Raw genomic sequence first — 26,766 nt, forward strand, 5'->3', positions numbered from 1 at the left:
AATTCAGGGTTTTTTTTTAGGCTAATGGCATAGTTCATTGTATCATCATCTCACTGTCACCTTAAAAGTGTTGGTTTAGGAGTAAAGGGTGGTCAGACAATCAGAAAAGTATTGAAAAAGGCTGTTAGAGAGGGAAAGGATTATTATTTAAATCTCTTGGACTACAGAAATACCCCCGTGGTAAGAACAGTAAATCCATCTTGGCTGTTGTTTGCCAGATGAACACGAACTTCACTCCCTACTTCAGAGAAACCGTTTAAACCTGAAGTGCAGGACCCATAGTCAGTTAATGAAGGATGAATAAGACTCTTAGAAAATGTATTACAATGAAACTTACTGTACAAAGAATTGCCAGAACTTGGGGGAAGGAAGTGTGGTCCATGTTAAAGAGAGGTCAAACAGATCTAAGAAGGCAGTAGTGGTAGCTGCCAGGTGTTACTTAGTGCTGGACTGTATTGGACAGATATATAGGAGAAATAGACCCCAGGTATTCAGAACCAGGGAGAGGATGGAGAGTGAGAGACTGATGAGGAGAGTGTATGTGAGTGAGGTGGAAGGGGGGAGAGGGAGGAGGAGGCCAAAGATGAGATGGAGGGATGGAGTGGAGAGGTATATGAGAGAGGAGGGTGTGAACTGGGAGAGGGGCAGTGAACTGGCAGGGAACAGAGTGACATGGAGGCGATTTGTTTGTGGCCACCCCTTACGTGATTAAGGCGTCTGGCAATAGATAGAACATGGTGGTCTGCATTGAAGGTAATAATGAAGAACCCAGGGAGAGTATCAGCTGCCTCAAACCAGAACTCAGGCTGACTAGTAACACTCCAAGTAAGAACAGACCAAGGGTAATGACTGCTGTGTATGAGGGAAAGGGAGAGGTGTGTGGGGGAAAGTAAATTATCCACAGTCAAGGTGTCAAAGATCAGGAATTTATGTACTGTAAAATTTTGTTGATGAAAATTAAGTTCTGTTTAAAGGGAAAGTGTAATAATATTTGATTGGTTAATATGGGGTGTCTTCTTGTATTAGCCCGTAACAAATTAATCATGTATGGAAGGCATTGTTTGCTTTTATAAGACTTGAATGTTTATTTGAAAACTATCTGATGAAGCATTGTTGGAACATCAGGAGAATACAAACATAGCCACATGAAGGATGCCTTTCTTTTCAATTCCCTTCTGGACCTTAATGTAGAAGTAGTAGTTAAAGTTTAGCCCCAGGTTCAACTGAAATGTGAGCCCAGTGGACTGCAGGCTAAAGTTGTGCCCCTTCTGCAGTATACCATCCTCCTTTTGAGGGTAAGGAGGGAGTCAAGGGTTCTATCAGTGTCAGCACATGGTGTCCCTCACCAGCACCATCATTTTGAATTGATGGATACAGGTTATAATACCTTTATGTTAGGGTAAATGAGGGTTATTTCCAAATACTTGTTTTTGACAGCCTGCAACATCAGATCAGTCCACATAGGACAGATTTTTAAAAATATTGAAAAAGAGAGACATTGCCAAAAACAGGAGCCCATGAGGTACATCTTGATCCAGTTAATAATCCAATACTGGTAACTATAGGGAAGAAACTGCTGTGTTTTTAAACACAATTGGTTGAGTCAAAGCTTGTATTGAATGCCTTTTTGGTACGGTAAAAATTAACATTTCATGGAACTGCCATATTTTTGCAAATTTTGTTGGCGTTTTCTTCAGTACAGACCTTTTTGAGTTTTTTTGAGTTATTTGTGAATGTGTTGGAAGTTATATATTTCCAGTGCACTTTTTAAATATTTTTTTGAGCAATTTACTCTCATGTGAAAGTGGCTTTGTTTTCATTGGCAGTGGCACTAGATGTACAGCATCTATCTTGGTAAATAATTTTGGCACTAATCTGTTATCATGTGTGCTGCAAGTGATTTGGGTATTTCCAGTGTACACACTGATAGTCATCCGTCCATCCGCTTATCTATCTACTGTATATCAATCTGTCTATCCATATCTGTCTGTCCATCTGTGTGTCTGTCACTGTTTATTTACCATATTTATTTATTTATAACCAGATGCTGTAATCCCCTGAATGTTGGGCACAAGCAAATTGCCTTGATATCACCCTGTCCTCTGCTGTCATGCTGCACTCTCTCCAGCTCACATCTCCCTCATCTGTATGCCTTTCCACACTATTTCTCCATATCATCCTTGGTGTCCTTCTTCCTGTCCCCCTTCCTCCTTTATTTATCTAGAATTCTAGATGTTCACTGTATTTATCCATTTACATCCTACAAATGATGGCAAAAAATAAAAGTGCCATTGTGTCATCCTGTGTGTGGTTGGCGGGGGTGCTCACCATCCACATACTTGATGTAGTGCTGCTTTCGTGTGCCTGCCCTTTCCTCTCTTCTTCCTCCTTTCCATCCTTCATCATCTGTCTTTCCTTCATTCTTTCCTCTTCTGTCTACGGGTGACTACTTTGAGTGACAAGGCAGATGGTTTCCTGTAGACCAAGAGACCATTTACTATGCCGGGTAGTAACCATATAACCAAATTATGGCGCCTGGTGGTTTAGTGGGCAATTAAGGTGCTTCAGTCGGTTTGAGCCTGTGTAGGTTTATATCCAAGGGGTGGTTGGGGTTTATTGCTCACATAATGCCACTCAAGGATGAGTGAGGCTGGTCACTCTCATCTTAAATGTCAGGACCAACTTGCCTAACCCATGGCTCCCACACTCCTCATGGGTTAACACAGAATTCACTGAATTAGATGATGAATGGATAGCATCATCTTGTCCTCTGCAGTCAGGCTGTCCTCCCACCAGCTAATAAGATGCCTTAGTCCTGGAAGGGATGGCTAAAAGTACAATTGCCTGCATGCCACCCTGTTTTCTTCAGTCAAGCCGTCCTCCCTCCAGCTGACACTGTCTTCATTCATATGCCTTTCCACTCCAACACCTCCACCTCTCCCTCAGTCACCACCTCCACTCTCAGACATATATGCAGTATGCTGGTGGTGAGATGCAGCTGTGTCTGTTGGGTTGGCACTTGTATAGTCATGTAATCCAGTATATCCCATCACTGGTGATGGAGATGGATGCCGTCATATGGTGGCAGTGTTGGATGTGGAGTAGTTCTGCTGCTTGGTTGTACAGTCGTCAGCATAAATTCGCTGCAAGTCTACTCGTGTGATGTGAGTCCTTTTGTCTGGCAACAGTGTGTGGGGACGAGTTGCCACACAGATTTTTATGCACTTTAACAACGTGTTTTTAAAAAGTGACACTAGAGACTGCCTAGAGTACAGTTTTCTGTTTACCGTAATTGATTATTATAAAAAGGTGCAAGAGTTGACAGAATATTATGGAATGACGCATGAGCGTAATACTCTGATCTTCATTATACCTAAGCTCCATTCCCCTCTCTCCCCCATGCTCCTTCTGATGTCCCCCCACCCCTCCCTCTCCCTCCTATCCCCACTCACTTTCATGCCTCTCCACTGTCTCCTCTCCCCACCTTCTCTACTTCATTCATTTATCCACGGCCCTAACCTGATTTGCGCATCGCAATTCTTTCTTGACTGTTTACTAAACCCAGTCTGCCTTATTCCCAGTTGCTTGCAGTACCACCAACTATATCCAAGGTTTATTATCAATATTCATTCCTGTTCAAGTCCCATTCTTACCCTCCTCGTCTCCTTCCCACTCCTCTCCAGTTGTCTTTCTATTCTCCATCCTTTGTCACTACCAAGAGTCGGGAGATACAGGAACATTCAGGTCTCGTTCTTGTGATGTATTCCTTGTTAGTATTTGTTTGAGTGAGCCTGGCAGTCGGTGGCTATTATTTCAGTAGGCAAAATTAAAGAAACATTTGTGCCCACTCCTACTTCTCGCCCTCTCTCTTCCATAAGAAAATGTTCCCATTCTCCTCATACCGTTCACTGAATCATGAAGCAGTATCAGAAACACTAAAGTTTCGAACTACTGCATCATGTTTGGAGTAACGAGTGGGAGAGACTGTTGCATGGCATGAAACTCTCGAATGCTGAGGATCAAAAAGGTTACAGGAATAGACAAGAAATAGAGAAGAGTGCGGTTTCTTACGTAGATTAGCGCTGTGGGTGATATAAGGTAGACAGGGCGGAGAGAGAGAGAGGAGTGAAGATGAAGGATAGTGGGAGGGGGAAGGAGGAGGGGAGGGTGGGGAGGGACAAGGGATGGATACGAGGGAGAGAACAGAAGTTTCATCATTCGACAGCATTCATCTCTCTCCTTTTGCACATTTTAACGCTAATCATATATACAAAAACTATTGCATGCTAGGCGATTTATAGTACTAATTCTTACAAACATGTCTTTAAAGCTTATGAAAGCTCATGTGGCAACTAATTCCCATACATTGTTGCCAGACAAAATGACCCACATCACACGAGCAGGCTGGCAGCGAATTTGTGCTGACGGCTGTACATAGGTCACTCAACTCCCTCCCTGCCACCTGAAAGACGATAGTGGGTTGTGTGCGTAGGGCCACTGGGTTTATACTGTACTTAGGTGTATGCAGGATGACAACAACAGCAACTGAACACCTGTGTATTATATTCCAGGAGAAATGTCTCAGTTTGGTGGCAAAGCTCCACCTCCATGGCAGCAGAGACCTCAGACCAGCCAGCTGCAACCGTCATTATTGGGGCAGCACCCGTCGGCCCCCAGCCAGCAGATTGTGATTGGGGGCGGCCCACAACAACCACAGTACGCCCCCGTGCAGCAGAGTATGATTCAGCCACCTGGTTTGGGTGGTTTACAGGTACAGTACCTGAATTACAGTACAGTTTTTACACTAGTTCATACGTCTTAACTTGGCCTAAATTTTGTATTCTCTTTTTATTCTAACTTAACCCAAAATTACAGTACTATCTGTCATGAATGCTGAGTTGTTAGAATACATTAATACTAGAATGCAGTGCCTCTTGCCAAGAAGTGTTATGGAAAGGAGGTACAGCTGTGGTATCGTTTTTTTCTGCCACTGAACTGTGTGAAATAGGCTGCAGAAGGATGAAAATCTAGACCAAGTTAAAGTAAAAGGAGTATAGTTCTTTCCCCTTAATAGTATGGCCCATTGCAACAGTATAATTCAGTCCACAAGTTTAGGTAGGTTACAGGTAATACAGATTGTTCCTAAATACACACAGGCCTGGCAGTAAGTACCCTTTTTTTAATATCAGTATTTTCTTCAAGTTTTTTGCTAGCTTCCACAATTTTCTATCTATGTATCTATTGCCAGACACCTTAATCCTGTAAGGGGTAGCCACAAACAAATCACCTTCATGTCACCCTGTCCCCCACCATTTCGCTGCCATCCCCCCAGCTCATACCCCCCTTTCTCATATACCTCTCCTCTCCATCCTTTCATTTTATCCTTGACCTCCCTCTCATTCTCCCCCCCTCCACCTCACTCACATACACTTTCCTCATTTATTGTATTGAAACGATTAATGAAGGCAGTACCTAACCCTTCCAGTTAAAAGGTCTCACGTACACTGAGTAAAATTGTTAGGAGGTGGCAGGGCAGATTCAGTCAACCTCAAGCCAGCAGACTGTGCCAGGGGAGGGAGGAAGGGGGGAAGGGAGGTCCACAACAGCATTAATATGCCCTAGTACAGCAGATATATGATGCGTTTTCCTTAACTTGGTCCAGATTTGGTCCTACAGCATATTACACAAAGCCCAGTGACAGAAAGACAGTACTGCAGCTGTACATCCTTACCGTAGCACTCCTTTGTGAATAACATAGTGTTCTGGTGTTAATCTGTTGTTACAACCTGGCAGTGTGGTAGGTGGGGGCACTAACCATCAACTCACTCAGTGTAGTGCTGCTTTGGGTATTCCCTTTCCTTTCTTCCTTCCATCCTCTTCTGTCTTTCTTTCCTTCATTCTTTCCTCTTCCTTCTGCATACGGGTGACTTTACACTCCCTCTTCTGTCTTTCTTTCTTTTATTTTTTCCTCTTCCTTCTGCCTATGGGTGACTCTACACTGAGTGACAAGCCAAATGGTTTCTTGTAAACCAAGAAACCATTTACTACACTGGGTGGTAACTATATAACCAAATTTTGGAGCCTGGTGGTTTAGTGGGTAATTAAGACACTCCAATTGGATTGAGCCTGTGTAGGTTTGTATCCAAAGGGTGGTTAGGGTTTGTTGCTCACATAATGCCACTCAGGGATGAGTGAGGCTGGTCACTCTCAACTTTAATGTCAGGACCAACTTGCCTATCCCTGGGCTTCTACACTCCTCCTGGGGCAATGTAGGATTGAATGATGGATGAATGGATGACAACCCGGCAGTCAAGATGGAGAGATGGCAATTTTGGGTTAAGTTACAGTAAAAATTAAGGGTTTAATTTGCAAGCATGTTGGAGCCTTGTAAATGAAACAAGCCTTAATTTGTGGAAGACTGATAGTTTTTTTCAGCATTGTAATATACCTCATCACGGTAGGCTACCTCATCACGGTAGGCTATGATTTAACCCCACAGTTTAGGTGGATTATAGGCAAGATGCTGTAGGTCATTCACCTTGACCTGGCTAAGGTTTGTAGTTATTGTGCCATAACTCCTTGAGTCTGACAACATTTTTCATGCTTTAATATTCAGCTTTGGGAGACCAGTACAGCAGACCCTTGGCATAGGATGAACCTGTATGCGGCGAATCATTTATATGATGAGAAGATTAAGACTTTTTCTGATGTTCTGGGGCATTTTTGCTTATACAGTCATTATGATCCCTGTTGTTGGTATATTTTCATGTGTGCAGACTTTGGCACAACCACACCTGGCACAGTAAGCCCAGGTTCAGCCTACCACTGGGTCAGCCATCAGTGGCACAGCTCCTGCAGCCACCAATCCTGGTCATGCCAACACAGGTAGATATTAGTTGATAGAGGTAGTTAGATAGTGTCCATTACCCCTCAATATCCTGTGTACTGGCACAACCCTTTCCATGCTGCTTCATCATCACTAGCATTATACACTAGTCTTGATCTACAGTTACTACTCAGTATTCTTCATGGAGGGATGGCAGTTTTAGGCAAATACAAATGAGACCCACACTGTTTTCCCAGACCCTGGCACAGCCGAGTCTGGCTCAACAAACCCTGGGTCAGCCAACCACTGGGCCGAGTCTGATGGGTCAGCCACCAATGACCCAGCCGCTGCAGCCACCAGCCCTTGTCAACCCAACCCAGATCACCACATCACAGATGCAGCCACAGATACAGCCACAACCACAGCCACAGCCACAACCACAGCAGCAGCCACAGGTAGGTATTTCATGGCATTTTTTTACTGTCATGTTCCCTGACCCCAGTTAGCTGCAGTGATGGCCAGGTGGAGTCAGATTGGAGAAGTGACGACCAGTAACACCCAAGCCTGCCTTATCATACCTGACCTGCCTTAACGTGTACCGCGCTGGGGGGGGAAAAAAATCTATGCTGGTGATTTTGGATTTTTTTCTTCTGGTTAAACGGGCGTAATACATCAATTTAATATCCCTGGCACTAATAAAAGTAATCACCAAAGCCAGCCAGTAGGTTGAATTGAGTCAGGTTGGTGCCACTCTACCTCTGAAATCTTCAAAGTTACAGACAGCAGAGCGGCTGTGAACCTGTGAAGACTCACTCGCCTGCTGTGTTCCTACATCAGTGTTGGAAGCGTTGCGGAGAAATGTGTGAAGTTAGCAAGATACTTTATTACCTTCCATTTAACTTCAGTTGCTTGTAATGACTTCTCAGTGGTGCAGGACGTAGATCTGTGTCACCGGTTTATGAAGGGGACGTAGATCTACATCGCTAGTGCAGTACGGGTTAAACCTACCCCGTCCTACTGTCATTGAACATAGTCTAGTGACAGATACTGTCCTACCACATAGTAAAAGTTTAGCAGTCATACATGATTCTGTAATTTCTTTAAGACTTTGTTGTTAGATATGTTTGGCTGAGTAGACCCATCAACTGCAGGCAAGCAGCTGCCTCTGCAAGGACATCCTGTGCAGTGAATTGATGTTCCTTTGTAGCAGACAGCCCCTCATCACAGTGAGGCACAGGCTGCAGCTCTGCACTTAGTTCAGTGTGCAAAAACAATATGGAGTGATACTTTGGAGAGAGAGAGAGAGAGAGAGAGAGAGAGAGAGAGAGAGAGAGAGAGAGAGTTTAGCAGCATATTGGTGAGTGAAGGAATGTAATGAGGTGTTCCCAGTCAGGTTTTTCTTGCTGTCTGGATTTACCTCACCCCACCCTTAAGGGCATGAGGAGGCCAGGATAATGAAAGTGATGGTGGTGGTGACACTGATGATGATGATGATTCAGGTGACAGCAGTAGAAGAGGTTAGGATAATAATGATGATGATGATGATGATAATGGTGTTAATGATGATGATGATGATGATGATGATGATGATGATGGTTAAGGTGACAGTAGTAGAAGAGGTCAGGATGATGGTAATAATGATGATGATAATGGTGTTAATGATGGTGATGATGATGGTTAAGGTGACAGTAGTAGAAGAGGTTGGGATAATGATGACGATAATGATGTTTCAGGTGACGGCAGTGAGCTACCCCGCCCCTCGTTCTTTGGCACCGCCGGGTGCGTTCAACCCATCTCCCACCCCAAGCAACCTGGCCAGCATGGCAACCAATCTCCAGGTACAGCCACCAATACCACTCCAGTTCCAATACACTCAAACTTCGATGTAAGGGATCTCCATTTAAGGGATTTCGGATTTAAGGGACTCCATAAGCTACCTGACAAAAGGACAAGACCATTCAAAAATGATACATAATGTCTAGGTTATACACATCAATGTTTTTTTTATACAGTTCCCATAAAATAATATTCATAATCCTATAAATAGGTAAGTGAAACAATCATTGCATTTGATAATAGATTGTCTTTATATGCGGTAAAACAATGGACATTTTCAAGTAAGAGACAAGTTTAGTCCCTTAAATCGAGGTTTGAGTGTACCTGTACTTTTCTTTTCATTTTAGCACTGCAAGACACTAAGTTGGCATTGTACAGATGTTTCAAATTCTAGGCTTTATATACAGGTCATACTAAGATATATTTGTGATCAGCTGTTTTGTAATCGTTCCCGTACACAGTCTTAAAATTTCTGCAGACTTCTCGTATGTATGATTGCCCCCCCCCTTTTTTTTTTTTCATGCAAGGAAGAAGGAACCAAAGGCCTGAACCCACCAGATTGTTCCACTCCCTAGTTTCACGAATATAATTACTACGGTACCCAGTTTGTACTTACATGAGCCAGAGAGCACAGTTCTGTCAGGTGAACACACACACACACACACACACACACACACACACACACACACACACACACACACACACACACACACACACACACACACACACACAAAATTTACCCAGTTCTCTCCGGTGACAACAGACGTACTATATCATTCCAGAGCTCGCTGCCGGCCTCGTCCCCCGGCCAGCAGCCACAGAAGCAGCGAGTGTTTACCGGCACCATCACCAAACTCTGTGCCGATTTTGGCTTCGTTGACGAGGATGTGTTCTTCCAGACGAGGTACTGTGTTGGGGTGGGGTTGCCATCATCATCATCATCATTATTATTATTATTATTACTGTCATCATCATCATCATCATTGCTACTATTGTCATCATCACCATCATCATCAACATTAGCCTATTATTTTGTCATCACCATCATCATCATCATCATTGTCATCATCATCATTGTCATCATCATTGTCATCATCATCATCATCATCATCAGCAGCAGCAGCAGCAGCAGCAGCAGCAGCATTGTCATTATCGTCATCATCATTATTATTGTCATCATCATCATCATCATCATCTATCTGTCTATCTATTTATCTGTCTATCTATAGCCAGACTCCTTAATCCCATGAAAGGTGGTCACAAACAAATCATCTCCATGCCACCCTGTCCCCTGCCATTACACTGCCCTCCCCCCAACTCACACTTCCACTCTTGCATACCTCTCCACTCCATCCCTCCATCCCATCCTTGGTCTCCCCCTCCCCCTCCACCTCACTCACATACACTCTCATTAGTCTCTTACTCTCCATCCTCTCCACATGGTGTATTTCTCCTAATGCTTTCTATTATTATCATCATTGCTATCATTATCATCTTCCTCGTCTTGATGATGATGATTACTATTTTCTTGTGTAAGAAGTTGATAAGGTAGATTCCAGAGAGCAAGAAAGACCTGATAAAGGGGGAACTGTTAAAATTCTGACCAGGTTAATGGGCCACACTCTCATTGACTCACCATTCATGCCTTGGAATCCTGACTCCACATCGTGGGCATAACATAATAATGATAACAAAAATAGTAGTAGTAGTAGTAGTAATATTACAGAGGTTAATACATTACTAATAAAATGCTGGACTGAAAGTAATAATGCTAGTAATAATAATAGGTTGGGGCGTCCATCATCCACTCACTCAACGTAGAGTGATGCCATATGAGCTCAACACTGAGTGACAAGCCAAATGGTTTCCTGTACCCAGGAAACCATTTACTACACTGGGTGGTAACCATATAACTGGGGATTCTGGCAGGGTTAAGTGTCCCCCAGATTCCCCTATCTAAAATCACTTAATCATGGCAGTTGTTTCAGAGAGCCTCGGAGGGCCCAATACCTGCCCAGGGCCCCAACCAAATGGGCAGACTCGTGTGGCCATGTGGAATGTGAGAGGTGTGAATGAGGAGAGCAAGAGGGTGGAAGTGGTGAATGTGTTCAAATGTGCGAAATAAGCTGTGATGGCATTGTGTGAAATCAAGATGAAAGGGTGCGAAGTGGAGGAGTGGGAGGGTGTGAAATGTGTAAGATCGGGAATGAATGGGAGAGGAAGATGTAAGGAAGGAGTTGATTTGTTGATGAATGAGGTGTGGCAGAGTGGAATGAGCGATTACAAATGGGTCAGCTCGAGGTGTATGTATGTCAAGTTCAAGTTTGAGAAGGAGAAAGTGGCAGTGATTGTAACAAATGCACCATGTGAGGACAGGAGTGAGAGAGAGAAAGACAGGTTTTGGGATGAGCTTGGTGAAGTAGTGGGAAAAATGCCCAGGAGCTATAAAGTGATTGTAGTGGGGGATATGAATGGAAGAGTAGGCACTGGTCCAGAGGATGATATAATGGGTTGTAATGGAGTACCAGGAGAAAATGATGATGGGAATCGACTAAAGGATGTGTGTCAGGAGAGGAGGTTGTGCATTTGTAACTCATATTTCAAACACAGAGATGCACATAAATATACATGGCATAGAGGAAACAGAGATTGTGTTGAAAGAAGCCTGATTGATTACGTGCTTGTGGAGAGGTTGATGATGGGAATTTTTGCTGATAGAGGGCTGTGAGAAGACGATGTGGAGGTCTCTCAGATCATATGATTGTGGTATGCAAGATCAAACTGAGAGGAGTGAGGTGGATCAGGAGAGAAAAGAGCAGTCAGGGTGAAAGACTGAAAGTTGGGAAGCTAAGGATCAAAGAAGTAACAGATGATTACAGGACCAAAGTAGAGGACGAGTTAGATTCAGTGAACTGGAATGAATTAGATCTGGACAGCCTGTGGAATGCATATAGGGATTGCTTAGTGAGGAATGCAAAAGAGGTGTGTGGTGTGGCAAGAGTATCAACAAAGAAAAAGGCTACGGCATGGTGGGATGAGGAGGTTAAGAGAGCGGTGGAGGAAAAGAGGAAGAAGTGGCTAGAGTGGTTACAGGATAGGGGTTCAGTTGAAATAAAAACAGTATATCGAGAGCAAGAAGCATGTGAAGAGACTAGTGAAGAGGAAAAAGGAGGAGGTAATTGATGATCTTGGAAGAAAAATGAATGCGAACTACTCTGAAAATAGGAAGTTATTCTGGAAAGAGGTGGGGGAATGTACAAGTGAAAGCGGTAAGAAATGTGATGGTGTGAAGGATGCCGGTGGTAGATTATTAACCCATGGAGATGAAGTAAGGACCAGATGGAAAGAATATTTTGAAAGCCTGATGAATGGGGATAGAGAGAGCAGAGCGGCTGTAAACATGATTGGTTTTGGGGGTGTGCAGAGAAGGAATGCAGTGCCAGGAGACGTGACACTCACACAGGTGAAGAGTGCTGTGAAGCGGCTGAAAATTGGGAAAGCAGCAGGGGTTGATGAGGTGTATGCAGAGATGCTTAAATGTAGTGGAGAGAGTGGAATGAGGTGCTTGATGGAGATATGTAAGAAGGCATGGATGAGTGAAACTGTGCCAGCAGAGTGGAAAAAGGCTGTGATTGTACCCCTGTACAAAAATAAAGGTGAGTGAAGTGAATGCAAGAATTATCGTGGCATAAGTTTATTGAGCGTGGTAGGAAAGGTATATGGAAGAATTATCATAGAGAAAGTAAGAGAGATATCAGAAGTCCTGGTGGGTGATGAGCAGGATGGCTTTAGGAGTGGCAGAGGATGTGTGGCTCAAGTATTTGCAGTGAAACAGATAGTGGAGAAGGCTTGTGAGAAGGACCATAAGGTGCTTATGGCATTCATGGATCTGGAAAAAGCATACGACAAAGTAGACAGAGAGGGATTGTGGAAAGTTTTGCCCATGTATGGTGTAGGTGGTAAGCTGCTAGGTGGTGTCAAGAGTTTTTATGATGGTAGCGAAGCATGTAAGGGTTAATGGGCATCTAAGTGAATGGTTCACAATCGGTGTGGGTGTGCGACAAGGTTATGTGATGTCCCCATGGTTGTTCAATATATTTATGGATGGGATGATGAGAGAAGTAAAAACACGAGTAATGGAGAGAGAGATGGCGTTGGTAATGATTGGTGATGGATGGCATATCTCAAATTTGTTGTATGCTGATGATGCAGTACTGCTTGCAAGTACCGGACAAGAACTTGGTAGGCTAGTGCAGAGTTTTGCTGATGTTTGTGACTGTCGTGCCTTGAGAGTAAATGTAGAGAAGAGTAAAGTGATGGTTGTTGAGAGAGAAGGTGACTCCCAGTGTGATGTCACAGTGAATGGAGAGAGACTGGAATTGGTGAGAGAGTTCAAATACTTGGGTACAGTGATAGAAAAGAGAGGAAAATGTGCAAAAGAGTTGAAAGTAGAGTGACACAAGGAAGAAAAGTAGCTGGTGCAATGAAGGCCTTGATAAGAAACAGAGGCTTGAGTGTGTTGCAGCTGCACGAGGCTTACATTAGGGAGTGTTAGTGCCAACTCTAACATATGGATGTGAAACTATGGTGTGGCATGAAAATGAAAAGTCAAGAGTAAGAGCAGTGGAGATGGGACGGCTGAGGAATGTATGTGGAGAACAGAGGGTTGATAGGACTCAAAGTAATGTGATTCGTGAAAGGTGTGGAGTGAGGAAGTCGGTGGACACCAGAATTGAAGAGAGTGTCCTGAGATGGTATGGTCATGTGGAGAGAATGGATAACAATAGAGTGGTGAAAAAGGTATATCTGAGTGACTTTGAAGGAGGGAGGAGGAGAGGTAGGCCAAGGAGAAGGTGGAGGGATATGGTGGATGAGTGTGTGAGGAAGAGAAGTTTGGAAGTCGGTGAGGCTAGGGAACTGACAAGAGATCAAGCTGGCTGGATGAATGTTGTGAGGAGAAGTGCATGACCAGGGATTTGGCATCCCTTGTGAGCATGGCAGCGTCTGGATTGGCTCAACCGGGTACATTTATGTGAAGCTGCAGAATGTGGTGAATGTTTTTGGTGTATCTGGTAGAACCAGGATTCCGGGGGCTTGAATGATGAGTGAATGGAAGTGTGGCCTGTTTGGATTGGTCAAGTTTGTGCTGTCTGGACATTGCTACTTCTCACCTTGCCCGTGGGTGGGAAAGGAGGTCCGGATGATGATGATGATGATAATAATAATAATAATAATAATAATAATAGTAATAATAGTAATAATAACAACACCAATAATAATAATGTAATAATGATGATAATAATAATAATAATAATAATAATAATAATAATAATATAGTAACAATAATGGTAATTGTTTGGCACAGCTGTGTGAAGGGTCAGGTTCCTAAAGTCAGTGATCGTGTGCTGGTGGAGGCCACGTACAACCCCAACATGCCCTTCAAGTGGAATGCCAACCGTGTTCAGGTCATCCCAGGCCCGTCCTCCGCCCCGGCACCAGCCTCGACCCGACCTGCCATGCCCGTCAGAGAGATGAACAGCCGTGGAGGGGCTTATAATGCTGTCCCCCCACCTAACTTCAATAATGGTAGGGCTGGGTGTACATCTGAGGGGTGGTTGGGTGTGGGTGTAGATGTGGGGGGTGGTTGGGTGTGGGTGTACATCTGAGGGGTGGTTGGGTGTGGGTGTAGGTCTGAGGGGTGGTTGGGTGTGGGTGTAGATGTGGGGGGTGGTTGGGTGTGGGTGTACATCTGAGGGGTGGTTGGGTGTGGGTGTAGATGTGGGGGATGGTTGGGTGTGGGTGTACATCTGAGGGGTGGTTGGGTGTGGGTGTAGGTCTGAGGGGTGGTTGGGTGTGGGTGTACATCTGAGGGGTGGTTGGGTGTGGGTGTAGGTCTGAGGGGTGGTTGGGTGTGGGTGTAGGTCTGAGGGGTGGTTGGGTGTGGGTGTACATTTGAGGGGTGGTTGGGTGTGGGTGTACATCTGAGGGGTGGTTGGGTGTGGGTGTACATCTGAGGGGTGGTTGGGTGTGGGTGTACATCTGAGGGGTGGTTGGGTGTGGGTGTAGGTCTGAGGTATGGTTGGGTGTGGGTGTAGGTCTGAGGGGTGGTTGGGTGTGGGTGTACATCTGAGGGGTGGTTGGGTGTGGGTGTAGGTCTGAGGGGTGGTTGGGTGTGGGTGTAGATCTGAGGGGTGGTTGGGTGTGGGTGTAGATCTGAGGGGTGGTTGGGTGTGGGTGTAGGTCTGAGGGGTGGTTGGGTGTGGGTGTAGGTCTGAGGGGTGGTTGGGTGTGGGTGTAGGTCTGAGGTATGGTTGGGTGTGGGTGTAGGTCTGAGGGGTGGTTGGGTGTGGGTGTAGGTTTGAGGGGTGTTTGGGTGTGGGTTTGTATCTGAGGTATGGTTGGGTGTGGGTGTAGGTCTGAGGGATGGTTGGGTGTGGGTGTAAGTCTGAGGGGTGGTTGGGTGTGGGTTTGTATCTGAGGTATGGTTGGGTGTGGGTGTAGATCTGAGGGGTGGTTGGGTGTGGGTGTAGGTCTGAGGGATGGTCGGTCTGAGGGATGGTTTCGTGTGGGTGTAGGTCTGAGGGATGGTTGGGTGTGGGTGTAGGTATGAGGGATGGTTGGGTGTTGGTGTAGGTCTGAGGTATGGTTGGGTGTGGGTTGTATCTGAGGCAGTTATGTCACTTACCACATAATCTCCATCTGGTCAGCTCTTCAGGCCCATGAGAGAGATGAACAGTCAAGGAAGTGGGTGGAGTGCCATCCCTCCGCCTGACTTCAGTAATAGTATGGTATATCTTTACGAATGGTATATTTGGATTCGAATCTGAGGAATGCTTGGGGTGTAATGGCAAAACTATAATGTGTAACTCCATGCTGTAGGTGTGTAATGCTGTATGGTAGTAGACCTGGGCAGTAATGGAAGTGGATATTTGCAGGCTGAAACGTACAAAAGTGACCTTGGTTAGGTGGATGTGCAGTCCATCATTGAGTACAAGGCCTGGGGGGGCTAGGTTTATGATCAAAGAGTTTAGAGGAAGCATGGGACTGGAGTGTATTGGTGTTGTGATGAGGAAGGGTAGATTGAGATGGTTTGGGCATGTGGGAGGGGGATGGGGGATGACATTTGGGTGCAGAAAGTGAGAAGTGTTAACATTAGGGGTGGGGTTGCATCAGGTGGACTGAAAAAGATGTGAGACAAGATGATAGAGTATGATCTCGGGGATAAGGGTCTCAACAGGGAGGCTGTCAGAGACTGAGCAGCATGGAGAGCTGCCATTAGGTGGCCAAGGGCAATGCACACAAGCATGTGGGAGCCTTTTAAAACAAAACTATTCCCACCCTCCAGCTGACCATTCATGCTTAATTGTTATAGCTGTAGGTTCATCTTAAATATGATACGAGTGGACTGCAGGCTGGTTGCCTCTCTTCACAGTCCACTGTCCTTTTGGGAAGAGGAAAGAGTTGAGGAGTGTTTGTATAACCAGGCAGCTGCATCGATGGCCACAGCTTAAGAGTTTGGAGCCGGGGTGTCATGGGGGCCTAATATGACTTAATCTAACTTCAGCCCACCATAACCCAACCTGACCTAACCTAGTCAGTCAAATCTGGCCTAATTTACCCTAACTTAACCCTGCCTGACCTAACCTAGCCTATCAAAGCTGGCTTAATATACCCTAACTTAACCCCTAAAGACCTATGCCACACGATGGTGCTTTTGTGTAATTTGACACGCCAGCCTATCCCGCATGATCGATAAAAACACACAAAAAACTGAGGGAGGGTAACTCTGTCCCTTTGGTGACATATATGGGATCAGACCAATGAGCGCTGGAGTGTCTGGGGTGGTATGGCATGATTGGCCCCCTAAGGTGGGGGAGAAGGAACCCCCCCACCACCACCACCACTGTCACTTTACTTCCCTCAGCCTCATTGTGTCATCTCCACATTGTTCCCTCCCAACCAACCATACCCCAACATACCCCCTACAGTGGTGTGTGCATAGCAACCCTCCTCCCCTATCCCTCCTCCCCTATCCCTCCATCCTCCTCCCCGCTCCAGCCAGACACACTCCACCTCCACTCTTCGCCTGGCTTGCTTTGTTGCAATGGGTGTATGCCACACTGACATTTCATGCCTAGGGAACACTTCACATTGACATTAGTTATGTATATATAATTATTTACCATAAATAATGCATTTTCTGTACATTTTCTATATTCACGCATGGGGGATTGGTAACTTTTTTGCATCTGTGACGGGCCATTGTGCAATAATTATTTGGTCCATTTGGCTGACACCTACATGTTCAGGTGTGTATGTTCAGTCTCTTGAAATGTGGAAGAAAAATTTTTCCATCTATCCATCCATCATCCAACCCTACATTGCCCCATGAGAAGCGTAGGAGCCTGGGGCTAGGCAGTTGGTCCCGACATTTAAGATGAGAGTGACCAGCCTCACTCATCCCTGAGTGGCATTACATGAGCAATCAACCCCAACCATCCCTTGGATATAAACCTGCACCGGCTCAATCCGACTGGAGTGCAATAATTACCCACTAAACCACCAGGCGCTACAATTTGGTTATGTGGTTACCACCCAGCGTAGTACAGTAAATGGTTTCCCAGTGTACAGGAAACATTTGGCTTGTCACTCAGTGTAGAGTCACCCACAGGCAGAAGAAAGAGGAAAGAATGAAGGAAATAAAGACAGAATAGGGAGTGTAAAGTTACCCATAGCCAGAAGGACGAGCAAAAAATGAAGGAAAGGAAAACGGAAGAGGATGGAAGGAAAGAAGGATGGAGGAGTAAAATTTTTACCTTGGTGAAAGTCGAAAAAATGACCCTGTTTTGCAGCTGGAGGGACAGACCTGCTGAGCAAATTGCGTACTTTTGGGGTTAACCCTGCCTGACCTAACCTAACCAAACTTATCAAAGCTGGCCTAATTTACCCTAACATAACCCAGCCTGACCCAATCTAACCTAACATCAAAACTAGCCTAATTTACCCTAACCCCTAACTCGTCCCTTTCCCCCACAGATGGCCAGAGCTCAGGGTTTGGGGGTCGTGGTGTGATGGGGCCGCGTTCCAGGTCACCCCGACGTGAGAGGCGCGAGGACCGTGGCCCCAGGATGTCCCGGGACCAGGTACTTAACACTCTGAACACAGCAATGCCTGTTTTTGTGTATTATTGGAGAGAGAGAGAGAGAGAGAGAGAGGTAAGGAGGTAAGATAGGCTATGCGGGAGAGAAATAAGAGGATAAGGTAGGATATGTGTGTGAGAGAGAGAGAGAGGTAGCAGGATAGAGTAGGGCAAGTGGGAAGCAGGTACTTACTCCTTTCAATGCTTGTATATCTGTGTCATTGTATTATTGGTGAAAGAGAAGGAGGAGGAAGGGGTGTGTTGGTGAGTGACGGAGGGTGTGAAGGTAAGGCGGCCTGGAGGTGTGTGTTAGCGCCATCCCTTGTTTGGGGGTTCCCACGAGTGAGCATGGAGTCAGATTTGATGATGATGGTGATGATTGCAGTGTTGATGATGGTGTCTGTCTATCTATCCATCCATCTATGGCCAGATGCCACAATCCTGGAAGGGATGGCTGTTTGTCTTTGAGTTAGTTGTTTTACAGGGAGGGGCACTAACCCTCCATCAGCCTACTTGTTGAATTGTAGGGAACACATATGGGTTGGTTATATGGTTACCACCCAGCATTGTAAATGGTTTCCTGGCTTACAGGAAACGATTACGCTTGTCACTCAGTGTAAAGCTACTTGAAATGGAAAGTCCATCCATCCATCATCCAGTCCTATGTTGCACCATGAGGAGTGTAGGAGCCCGGGGCTAGGTAAGTTGGTCCTGACTTTTGAGATGAGAGTGACCAGCCTCACGTATCCCTGAGTGGCATTACTTGAGCAATAAAAAAGGAAAGAAGAGTAATAAAAAGTGACAGGAAAGATGGGAGAAATAGGAAGAGAGGAGGGCAGACACAGAAAAAGAATGATGCAAGTGAAGGATGAAGTAGGCAGCACTACATCAAGTGAGTGGATGATGGTTACCACAGACTCTCCAAATCAGAGAGGTCAGATATGGCCTCAATAAACCCCATTACCACAAGACGCCTGGTGTGAGTTTAATAAAATTGTGAGGGTAACAAAACTAAACTAAGATCGTCAGCCAGTCAAGGGATGAAGGACTCCATTCAGTACAGTGATATCTTTTTATTGTGTGTGTTGTCATCATCATCATCATCATTGTCGTCATCATCATTATCATCATCGTCATCATCATCATCATCGTCATCATCATCATCATCATCATCATCATCATCATCATCGTCATCATCATCATCGTCATCATCATCATCGTCATCATCATCATCATCATCATCATCATCATCATCATTGTCATTATTGTCATCATCATCATCATTGTCATTGTCATCATCATCATCATCATCATCATCATCATTATCCATTATTAATACAATCTCAGGATCGAGACCGACCTGACAAGGAGAAGGAGGAGAAGAGGGAAGGAAGGAAGAGGAGTCGAAGTAGAGGTCGATCCAGGTCACCTCCCAGACGACGAATGAGAGTTGTTCCCAGATATAACGTACAAGTGCCTATGATTTCACTCCACATGTAAGTACTGTACTCGTATAGTACTTGTATTGCTTCTGTTTTACCTTTGTACTGCTTGCTTACTTTCATTATTTTCTTGGAGCCTAAGTGTCAGATAGAGAGCAAGAGAGATTGTTTTGATCATGATATGGCTTATGGCGCCAGTATTACTCACAGTCTTGTTTAAATTTCATGGTATACAATATGTCTTATGACTTTCAGGGTTCTAATATTTGTCAAACCAAACAACACCATCGTATTGTATCTTTTATAAAGACACCTCCATGCTTGGGTGTGTCGGCCTTGGTCACCAAATGGCAGCTCTCCACACTGCTTAAACACTGGCAGCCTCCCTATCCCTGAGGTCACACTCAGTGACCTTATCCCAGTTCTTTTTCGGTTTGCCTCTTGCAGCCCTCCCCCCAACATCCACACTTCACACCCTCCACACCCAGTTCTCATCCTCCATCCTCTCAACATGCCCAAGCCATCTCAATGTGCCCTTCCTCATCATATCACCAATACATTCCAGTCCCATCCTTTCACTCAACTCTTCAATCATAATCGTAGCCACCCCCCGGACCTTGGATTCAAGGAAGCACTACACATCCATCTAATCATTGTCATTTCTGTATGTTTCAGCCTACATATCATGCTGAATTGTTATTATACCTGTTGACATGCCCAGCTGTGATATTGTGAAGATGTTGCTTTGCACCTCAGTGAATCAACAACTTTTTATCAGTCATGTTTCTCTGATCAGTCATTTTCCTGTGTGGCTCCTACCTTATTCTGTACACTCGACCCTCGATTTGCTTGACTAAAAATGGGGGGAGACCAGTCCGGCAGTCACAAAAGTCCGGGAATCGCAAAAGTTCGGCCCTACATACCATTCCTGGACTTTTTTTTTTTTTTTATGCGAGGAAGAAGGAACCGAAGGCCATGAGCCCGCGGTAACAGTTCCCTCCAAGAGAAAAACAAAATACAATAGAGAGCCAAATTCAACATCCGATCATTTTGAGATGCCTGGACACACTGCTTTTGAAAGACTGGAGATCATAGGCAGCAGGAAATACAGACAGAGGGAGACAGTTCCAGAGTTGACCTGTTGCATAAATGAAAGACTGGGAGTAACGGTTAACTCTTGCATTAGAGAGCTGGACAGAAAAGGGATGAGAGTTTGCTGCCAGACGGGTGCTACACGCCCGTCGTAGAGGTGGAGGAATGCAAGCAGACAGTTCAGAGGAGCAGTGACCATTAAAGTAGCGATAGAAAAGAGATAAAGATGCAACAGTGCAGCGAAGAGACAGAGGTTGAAGGGAGTCAGTAAGAGGAGGAGAGTTAATGAGACGAAAAGCCTTTGACTCCACCCTATTGAGAAGAGCTGTATGTGAGGAGCCGCCCCACACATGAGAGTTGTACTCCACACAGGGGTGGATAAAACCCCTGTATAGAGTCAACAATTGTGCAGGGGTAAAGAAAGAGCGGAGTCGGCTTAGCACACCCAATCTCTTGGAAACAGATTTTACAAGAGATGTAATATGATCTTTCCAAGATAAGTCCCGAGTAAATGAAACCCCAAGCATGTTCAAGGATGATGCAGGATTAAGCTGAATATTATTAAACCTTAATGGGTATACCTGTGGAAGATTTTGTCGGGTTGATAGGTGTAAGAACTGAGTCTTAGATGCATTAAAAACAACCATATTATTTTTACCCCAGTCAGAGATACGAGCTAAGTCAGACATTAGGTGTGCCATAGCCTCATCCCTTGTTTGTTGAAGTAACTGTTGAGATGGGCGTTGTGAGAACCGAATGGAAAGATGAAGGGTGGAGTCATCAGCATATGAGTGGATAGGGTTAGATGTACAGCTTAGAAGATCATTGATGAATAAAAGGAAGAGAGTTGGTGATAGGACAGAGCCCTGAGGAACACCACTGTTGATAGATCTAGGAGAAGAACGATGGCCGTCTACAACAGCGGCTATAGAACGACCAGAAAGGAAGCCAGCGATGAAGGCACAGATAGAAGGATAGAAACCGTAGGAGGGTAGTTTGGAAATTAAAGATTTATGCCAGACTCGATCGAAAGCCTTTGAGATGTCAAGTGCAATGGCAAAGCTTTTGCCAAAGTCCCGAAAGGAGGATGACCAGGAGTCTGAAAGGTGGGTGAGAAGATCGCCAGTGGAGCGTCCCTGACGGAACCCATACTGACAATCAGAAAGAAGGTTGTGATAGGAAAGATGCCTTAAAATTTTTCTATTGAGAATTGACTTGAAAACTTTTGAAATACAGGATGTTAAAGCAATTGGACGATAGTTGGAGGGTTGGGAGTGGTCACCCTTCTTTGGGACTGGCTGAATGAGAGCAAACTTCCAGCAAGAAGGAAAGGTACAAGTTGACAGACAAAGGCGAAAGAGTTTACCTAGGCAGGGAGTAAGCACAGAAGCACCTGTTCTTGAGAACAACAGGAGGGACTCCATCAGGCCCATATGCCTTGTTAGTACTGAGGCCAGTGATGGCAGAAAATACATCAGCTGAAGAAATTTTAATGTCAGCCATGAGGAAGTCAGAGGGGGGAAGTGATGGAGGAACAGCACCGGAATCGTCTAAGGTGGAATTGGAGGAGAAAGTCTGTGCGAAGAGATCTGCTTTATCAGTAGAAGAATTAGCTACAGAACCATCAGAGTAGAAAAGAGGAGGGAAGGATGATGAGGTAAAGTTGTTAGAAAGATTTTTGGCAAGGTGCCAGAAGGAACGGGAAGAATTCGAGTTGGAGAGTTGAGAGCATTTAGTATGGATGAAATTGTTTTTAGTAGAGCGAAGAACAGACTTAGCAAGATTCCGGGCAGAAACTTAAAGATGATGTGATTCAGGGGTGGGTTGGCTCCGGTACCTTTTGTAGGCCCTCTCCTTGTTGCGGACAGCATTAGAAGAAGCGTGATTAAACCAAGGCTTTCTTGCGTTAGTCAAAGGATATGAGAAAGGAATGTATGCTTCCATGCCCGAGAGAATAACCTCCGTAATGCACAAGGCACACTCAGATGGCTCACGGCCATGGAAGCAATAATCATTCGAGGGAAAATCAAAGAAGTACTGCCTGAGGGCCTCCCAGTCTGCGGCTCCAAAATGCCACAGACGACGTTTCCCTGGAGGGTCCACAGGCCGTACCGGAGTGATAGGACAGGTTAAGGTAATAAGGTTGTGATCGGAAGAGCCCAATGGAGAGAAAAGATTAACAGAGTAAGCAGAAGGATTAGTTGTGAGGAAGAGGTCAAGTATGTTGGAGCTCTCTCCAAGGCGGTCAGGGATACGGGTAGGGTGCTGTACAAGCTGCTCTAGGTCATTAAGGATAGAAAAGATGTAGGCTTGTTCACCAGGTGGATCCGTGAAAGGAGAGGAGAGCCAAAGGTGGTGGTGAACTTTGAAATCTCCTAGAATGGAGATTTCAGAGAAAGGAGAAATGGATAGAATGTGTTCCATCGTAGAAGTAAGATAGTTGAAGAATTTTTGATAGTCAGTAGAATTAGGGGATAAGTAAACAGCACAGATATATTTAGTCAGAGAATGACAGGAAAGCCGAAGCCAGAGTGTGGAGAATTCAGAAGAATCAAGTTCAGGAACACGAGAGCAAGATAAGTCGTTGCCTATATATACACAACAGCCACCTTTGGCTTTGAAATGAGTATAGAGAAAGTAGGAGGATACAGAAAAGGGTTTGCTGTCAATTGCCTCAGACAGCTGAGTTTCAGTTAGAAAAAGAAGGTGAGGTTTAGAGGAGGAGAGGTAGTGCTCAACAGAGCGAAAGTTAGAGGAAAGGCCGCGAATGTTGCAGAAATGAAGAAGAAGAGAGTCAGACAGTGGTTCCAGGAACCTCGAGTCGTCACTGGGAGAGGGGTGGATGGTGGGGGCATTTATGGTCCTCCCCCCCTGGGGACTCCGAGGCTTGGTGATGAGACGCCATTTTAGTGAATTTTAAATAGGAAGTGTAGTGTGTACTGTGCATGTAGTTTGGTGTAGATAGTTAGAGAAATTTGTACTGGAGAGCATGCTGGCCTACTCTCTGTGTAACTGAGACACTGAAAAAGTTCAGCAAAGGGGGATGTTCAGGAACTAGTCCTGAGGGCTGATGAAACGGGAGCTCCAGCACTCCCTGTCATCAGCTTTCCATCCACCTCGGGAGTACTGCCCTGCTCGACTGGTGCTACAGTCTACTCCTCGATACTTTGTGCGAATTCTCCAATATTGTCCTGCAATTATTCCGATATTCTAGAGCATTCTGGAATGTAGGCTATCTATACCAACATAACTGACATACACAGTACATAAAATAATAACACTGACACAACAACAATGATAATAACTGACCCAATAGCTGTATTTTGCCAACTACAACCCTAAGAATGGTTGTTTAAACCGTTGTTGACGAGAATGTGGAGGGTATGATAGAAGAAGATCAGAAAGCTGAGGAAAAAGAGGAAACTGAACAAGGAACGGAACACTACAAGGTCAGCCAACCACTAATCAGCTGACTGAGATACAAATACGCATTCTTGGACCGAATCGGCAATTTTAATTGGAAAATATTTTAATCTTTAGCACCATATAGGTTTGCACACCTAATTATTTGAAATTGTCAGAATTTTTTGCTTAATTAGTAATTGAAAATCAGGATTCAGAGTGATAATTTCTTAAAGTTAGCAGAAGTGTTTTGCCTGTAGCCTAACAACTCACCTTGACAGACTTTTGTTTTGTAATAAATATTGATTTACAATGCAGGTACAATTTTTTGTACTTAAAATAAATATTTATGCAAAATAGAAGTCTGTCAAGGTGTGCTGACGATCTGAAGGGGAAATATCTGCTAACACTGGCGCATTTTAGCTCTGAAACAACTTTTTAATTAAGTTATAATAAGTGAAATGATAACAGGGAGCAGTGACACGACACGCCCAGGAGGCGACAACAGAGGGTTAGATGTAGTGTATGGGGTGTGCGTACCATATGGGCACAAGTCCCTGGTAACCGCGCGCCCCTACTCCCTGGAACCGACCTGACCTGTACACCTCAGCCTGGGCACACTACCTTCTCGCCAGCCTGGCCTGCGTCAGGATCGGGGTGGAGCTAAATCTTACGCTTCATACAGCCCGTTGAAGACGGCCTATTGCAGCACCAGTTTAGAGACGGCCTCCAGCTGCTCCTCAAAAAAGATGGCCCCAAGCCACTCCCCTTCTGGGACGGCCTCCAGCCGCTCCACCTTGACTACCCGCAGGGTCGGTGGCGGTCCTGAGGATGCGACACAGGTGACGGCCTCCTGCCAGCTCGCAGACGAGAGACGGCCTCCAGCCGCTCCAGTTTAGAGACGGCCTCCAGCCGCTTCCCAAAAGAGACGGCTTTCAGCCGCTGCATAAAAGAGATGGCCTCCAGCCGCTGCATAAAAGAGACAGCCTCCAGCCACTGCATAAAAGAGACAGCCTCCAGCCGCTGCATAAAAGAGACGGCCTCCAGCCGCTGCATAAAAGAGATGGCCTCCAGCTGCATCCCAAAAGAGACAGCCTCCAGCCGCTGCATAAGAGATGGCCTCCAGCTGCATCCCAAAAGAGATGGCCTCCAGCCGCTCTCCTTCTGAGACGGCCTCCAGCCGCTGCACCTGGACTACCCGCTGGGTCATGGCGGTCCTGAGGACATGACACAGGTGACGGCCTCCTGCCGCACCAGCAGACAAGAGACGACCTCCAGCATCACTACGCCCACGTCGCCCTCCCGCGTCCACCTGCCGTAGTACCAGTCCCCAGCCAGGGAGTCCACCGCTGGCAGCCTGGTGGCAGGGCCCTGTATTGCCCCTGGGGCTGTTTTCACTGCAGCCGGACCCTGAGGAGGACCTCCCCTTTCGGACCCCTCCCCAGAACGTTGCCGCAGTCCCCTCCTGACGGCGGAGTACCATGGAGTGGACCGCAGCCCCTCGGTCCCCAACGGCGCCCCAGCTCCCCGGAGCAAGACCCACCACGCTCCCGGCCGAGGCGACGTGGATCCTCCATGCAGCGGCTCAGGAGGTGTCTGGAGGAGTTGTTTGCCCTCTGCCCCACCAGCCAGACCTCTGCCCTCAGCCCCCAGCACCCGCGGCCCTTCATCAGGCTCATGGGGGATGACTCAGGTGTGGATCAGTATGTGGACATATGACAGAATGCCAAAAGTGGATTCATTAAATGACCGTGCCTAGACAGTGACTTGAAGTGCAGTGTTAAAGAAGTAAGACTCCCGTACCCAAAGTGGTGATTATTATTGCTCATCACACCCCCCTTCCTCTCCTTTGCACCTGTGTCAACCTAGATTCTTCCCTCTCCCCCTCCCTCCTTTTGTTCCCAGCAACAAGATCAAGTCAGTGCACCCCCCCCCCCCCCCAGTGATCATAACAAGTCTTCAGAGAAAAAAATACAGGTTCTCTCTTCGATCATAACAAGGTTGAACATAAGAACTCTCATGTGACCAGGAGCCACTAATCTTAGAGACTGTGTGTAAAGTATAATCCCGGGGCACCCAAATTCATTTTGTGAACTGTACTATCCTGAATTGTGAACTGTACTACCCTGAATTGTGAACTGTACTACCCTGAATTGTGAACTGTACTATCCTGAACTGTGAACTGTACTATCCTGAATTGTGAACTGTGTCTATCATGTATCCTGCGAGATACCCCTACCCCTTTTCAGCTGCCCAAGAATTGATGAGTCAGAAATATTGTAAGACATCCTTCTGCCCTTGTGTAAGATTAGTGAATATAAGTGTAAGGTGTTGCCTTGAGTTTTTATGCCCTATTCCCCCTATATTTGTGGTATAGCCCCGGTCTTGAAAAGAATCCAATGCTAGTCCATGCGTTCTTAGGAAGCGAAGCCACCTTAAAAACACGTAGCATTACACTGGTGGACAGCGGTGGTTCTTGACCCGGGCCGAGTTAAACTAAAGGAGGAATAAAAACAGGGATAATACCAAAATGGCGACCAAACCACACGTTCAGCTACCCAAATTCAAACAAGAGCAATACAGTATTTATCGATCATCAAGCTGATCATCAAGTGTGGAGAGGGTGGGGGAATGGAGTCTCGGACCATCACTTAGTGGTGGCCAAGGTAAGGCTGCTAAAAAAATGGTTGAAGAGACGAAGGGGAAGAGAGGAGGAAACAGCGCCTGTGAGAAGAGTGGAGAAATTGCAAAACAGTGAGAAAATGGCAGAGTATAAGAGCAAAGTGGAAGAAAGATTGTGAAGGTATGAGCTAGAGCAGATGGAAGTGCTGGAAGACATATGTAAGATATTCACGGAAGAGATAGGCGCAGCATGTGAGGTGGTTTGTGGAGTGAGGAGGAGATGCAAGGGTGTGCAAGGCACAGCATGGTGGAATGATGAGGTGAAACGAGCTGTGGAACAAAAGAAGAAGGCATATAGTGAATGGCTAGCGAGTAGAGGTAGGGGAGAAGATGAGAGAGAGAAGAGA

At 45.6% G+C, this 26,766-nt stretch overlaps 1 protein-coding gene across 1 annotated transcript in view; it reads left to right on the top strand.

Annotated features, from left to right (window-relative positions):
- Positions 1 to 26,766, top strand: part of LOC145409863 (cell division cycle and apoptosis regulator protein 1-like) — a 129,146-nt gene that overhangs the window by 7,727 nt on the left and 94,653 nt on the right. Inside the window, exons 2-8 of the mRNA XM_080280145.1 lie at positions 4,572 to 4,771; positions 7,084 to 7,281; positions 8,560 to 8,671; positions 9,440 to 9,566; positions 14,028 to 14,248; positions 17,699 to 17,805; positions 19,149 to 19,297. Coding sequence (XP_080136271.1) covers positions 4,572 to 4,771; positions 7,084 to 7,281; positions 8,560 to 8,671; positions 9,440 to 9,566; positions 14,028 to 14,248; positions 17,699 to 17,805; positions 19,149 to 19,297 — 1,114 coding nt within the window. The remainder of the gene's footprint in view (positions 1 to 4,571; positions 4,772 to 7,083; positions 7,282 to 8,559; positions 8,672 to 9,439; positions 9,567 to 14,027; positions 14,249 to 17,698; positions 17,806 to 19,148; positions 19,298 to 26,766) is intronic.

The sequence above is a fragment of the Coenobita brevimanus genome, chromosome 83 (assembly GCF_032717465.1).
Source record: "Coenobita brevimanus isolate Jiangsu-jjx chromosome 83, ASM3271746v2, whole genome shotgun sequence".
Taxonomy (NCBI): domain Eukaryota; kingdom Metazoa; phylum Arthropoda; class Malacostraca; order Decapoda; family Coenobitidae; genus Coenobita; species Coenobita brevimanus.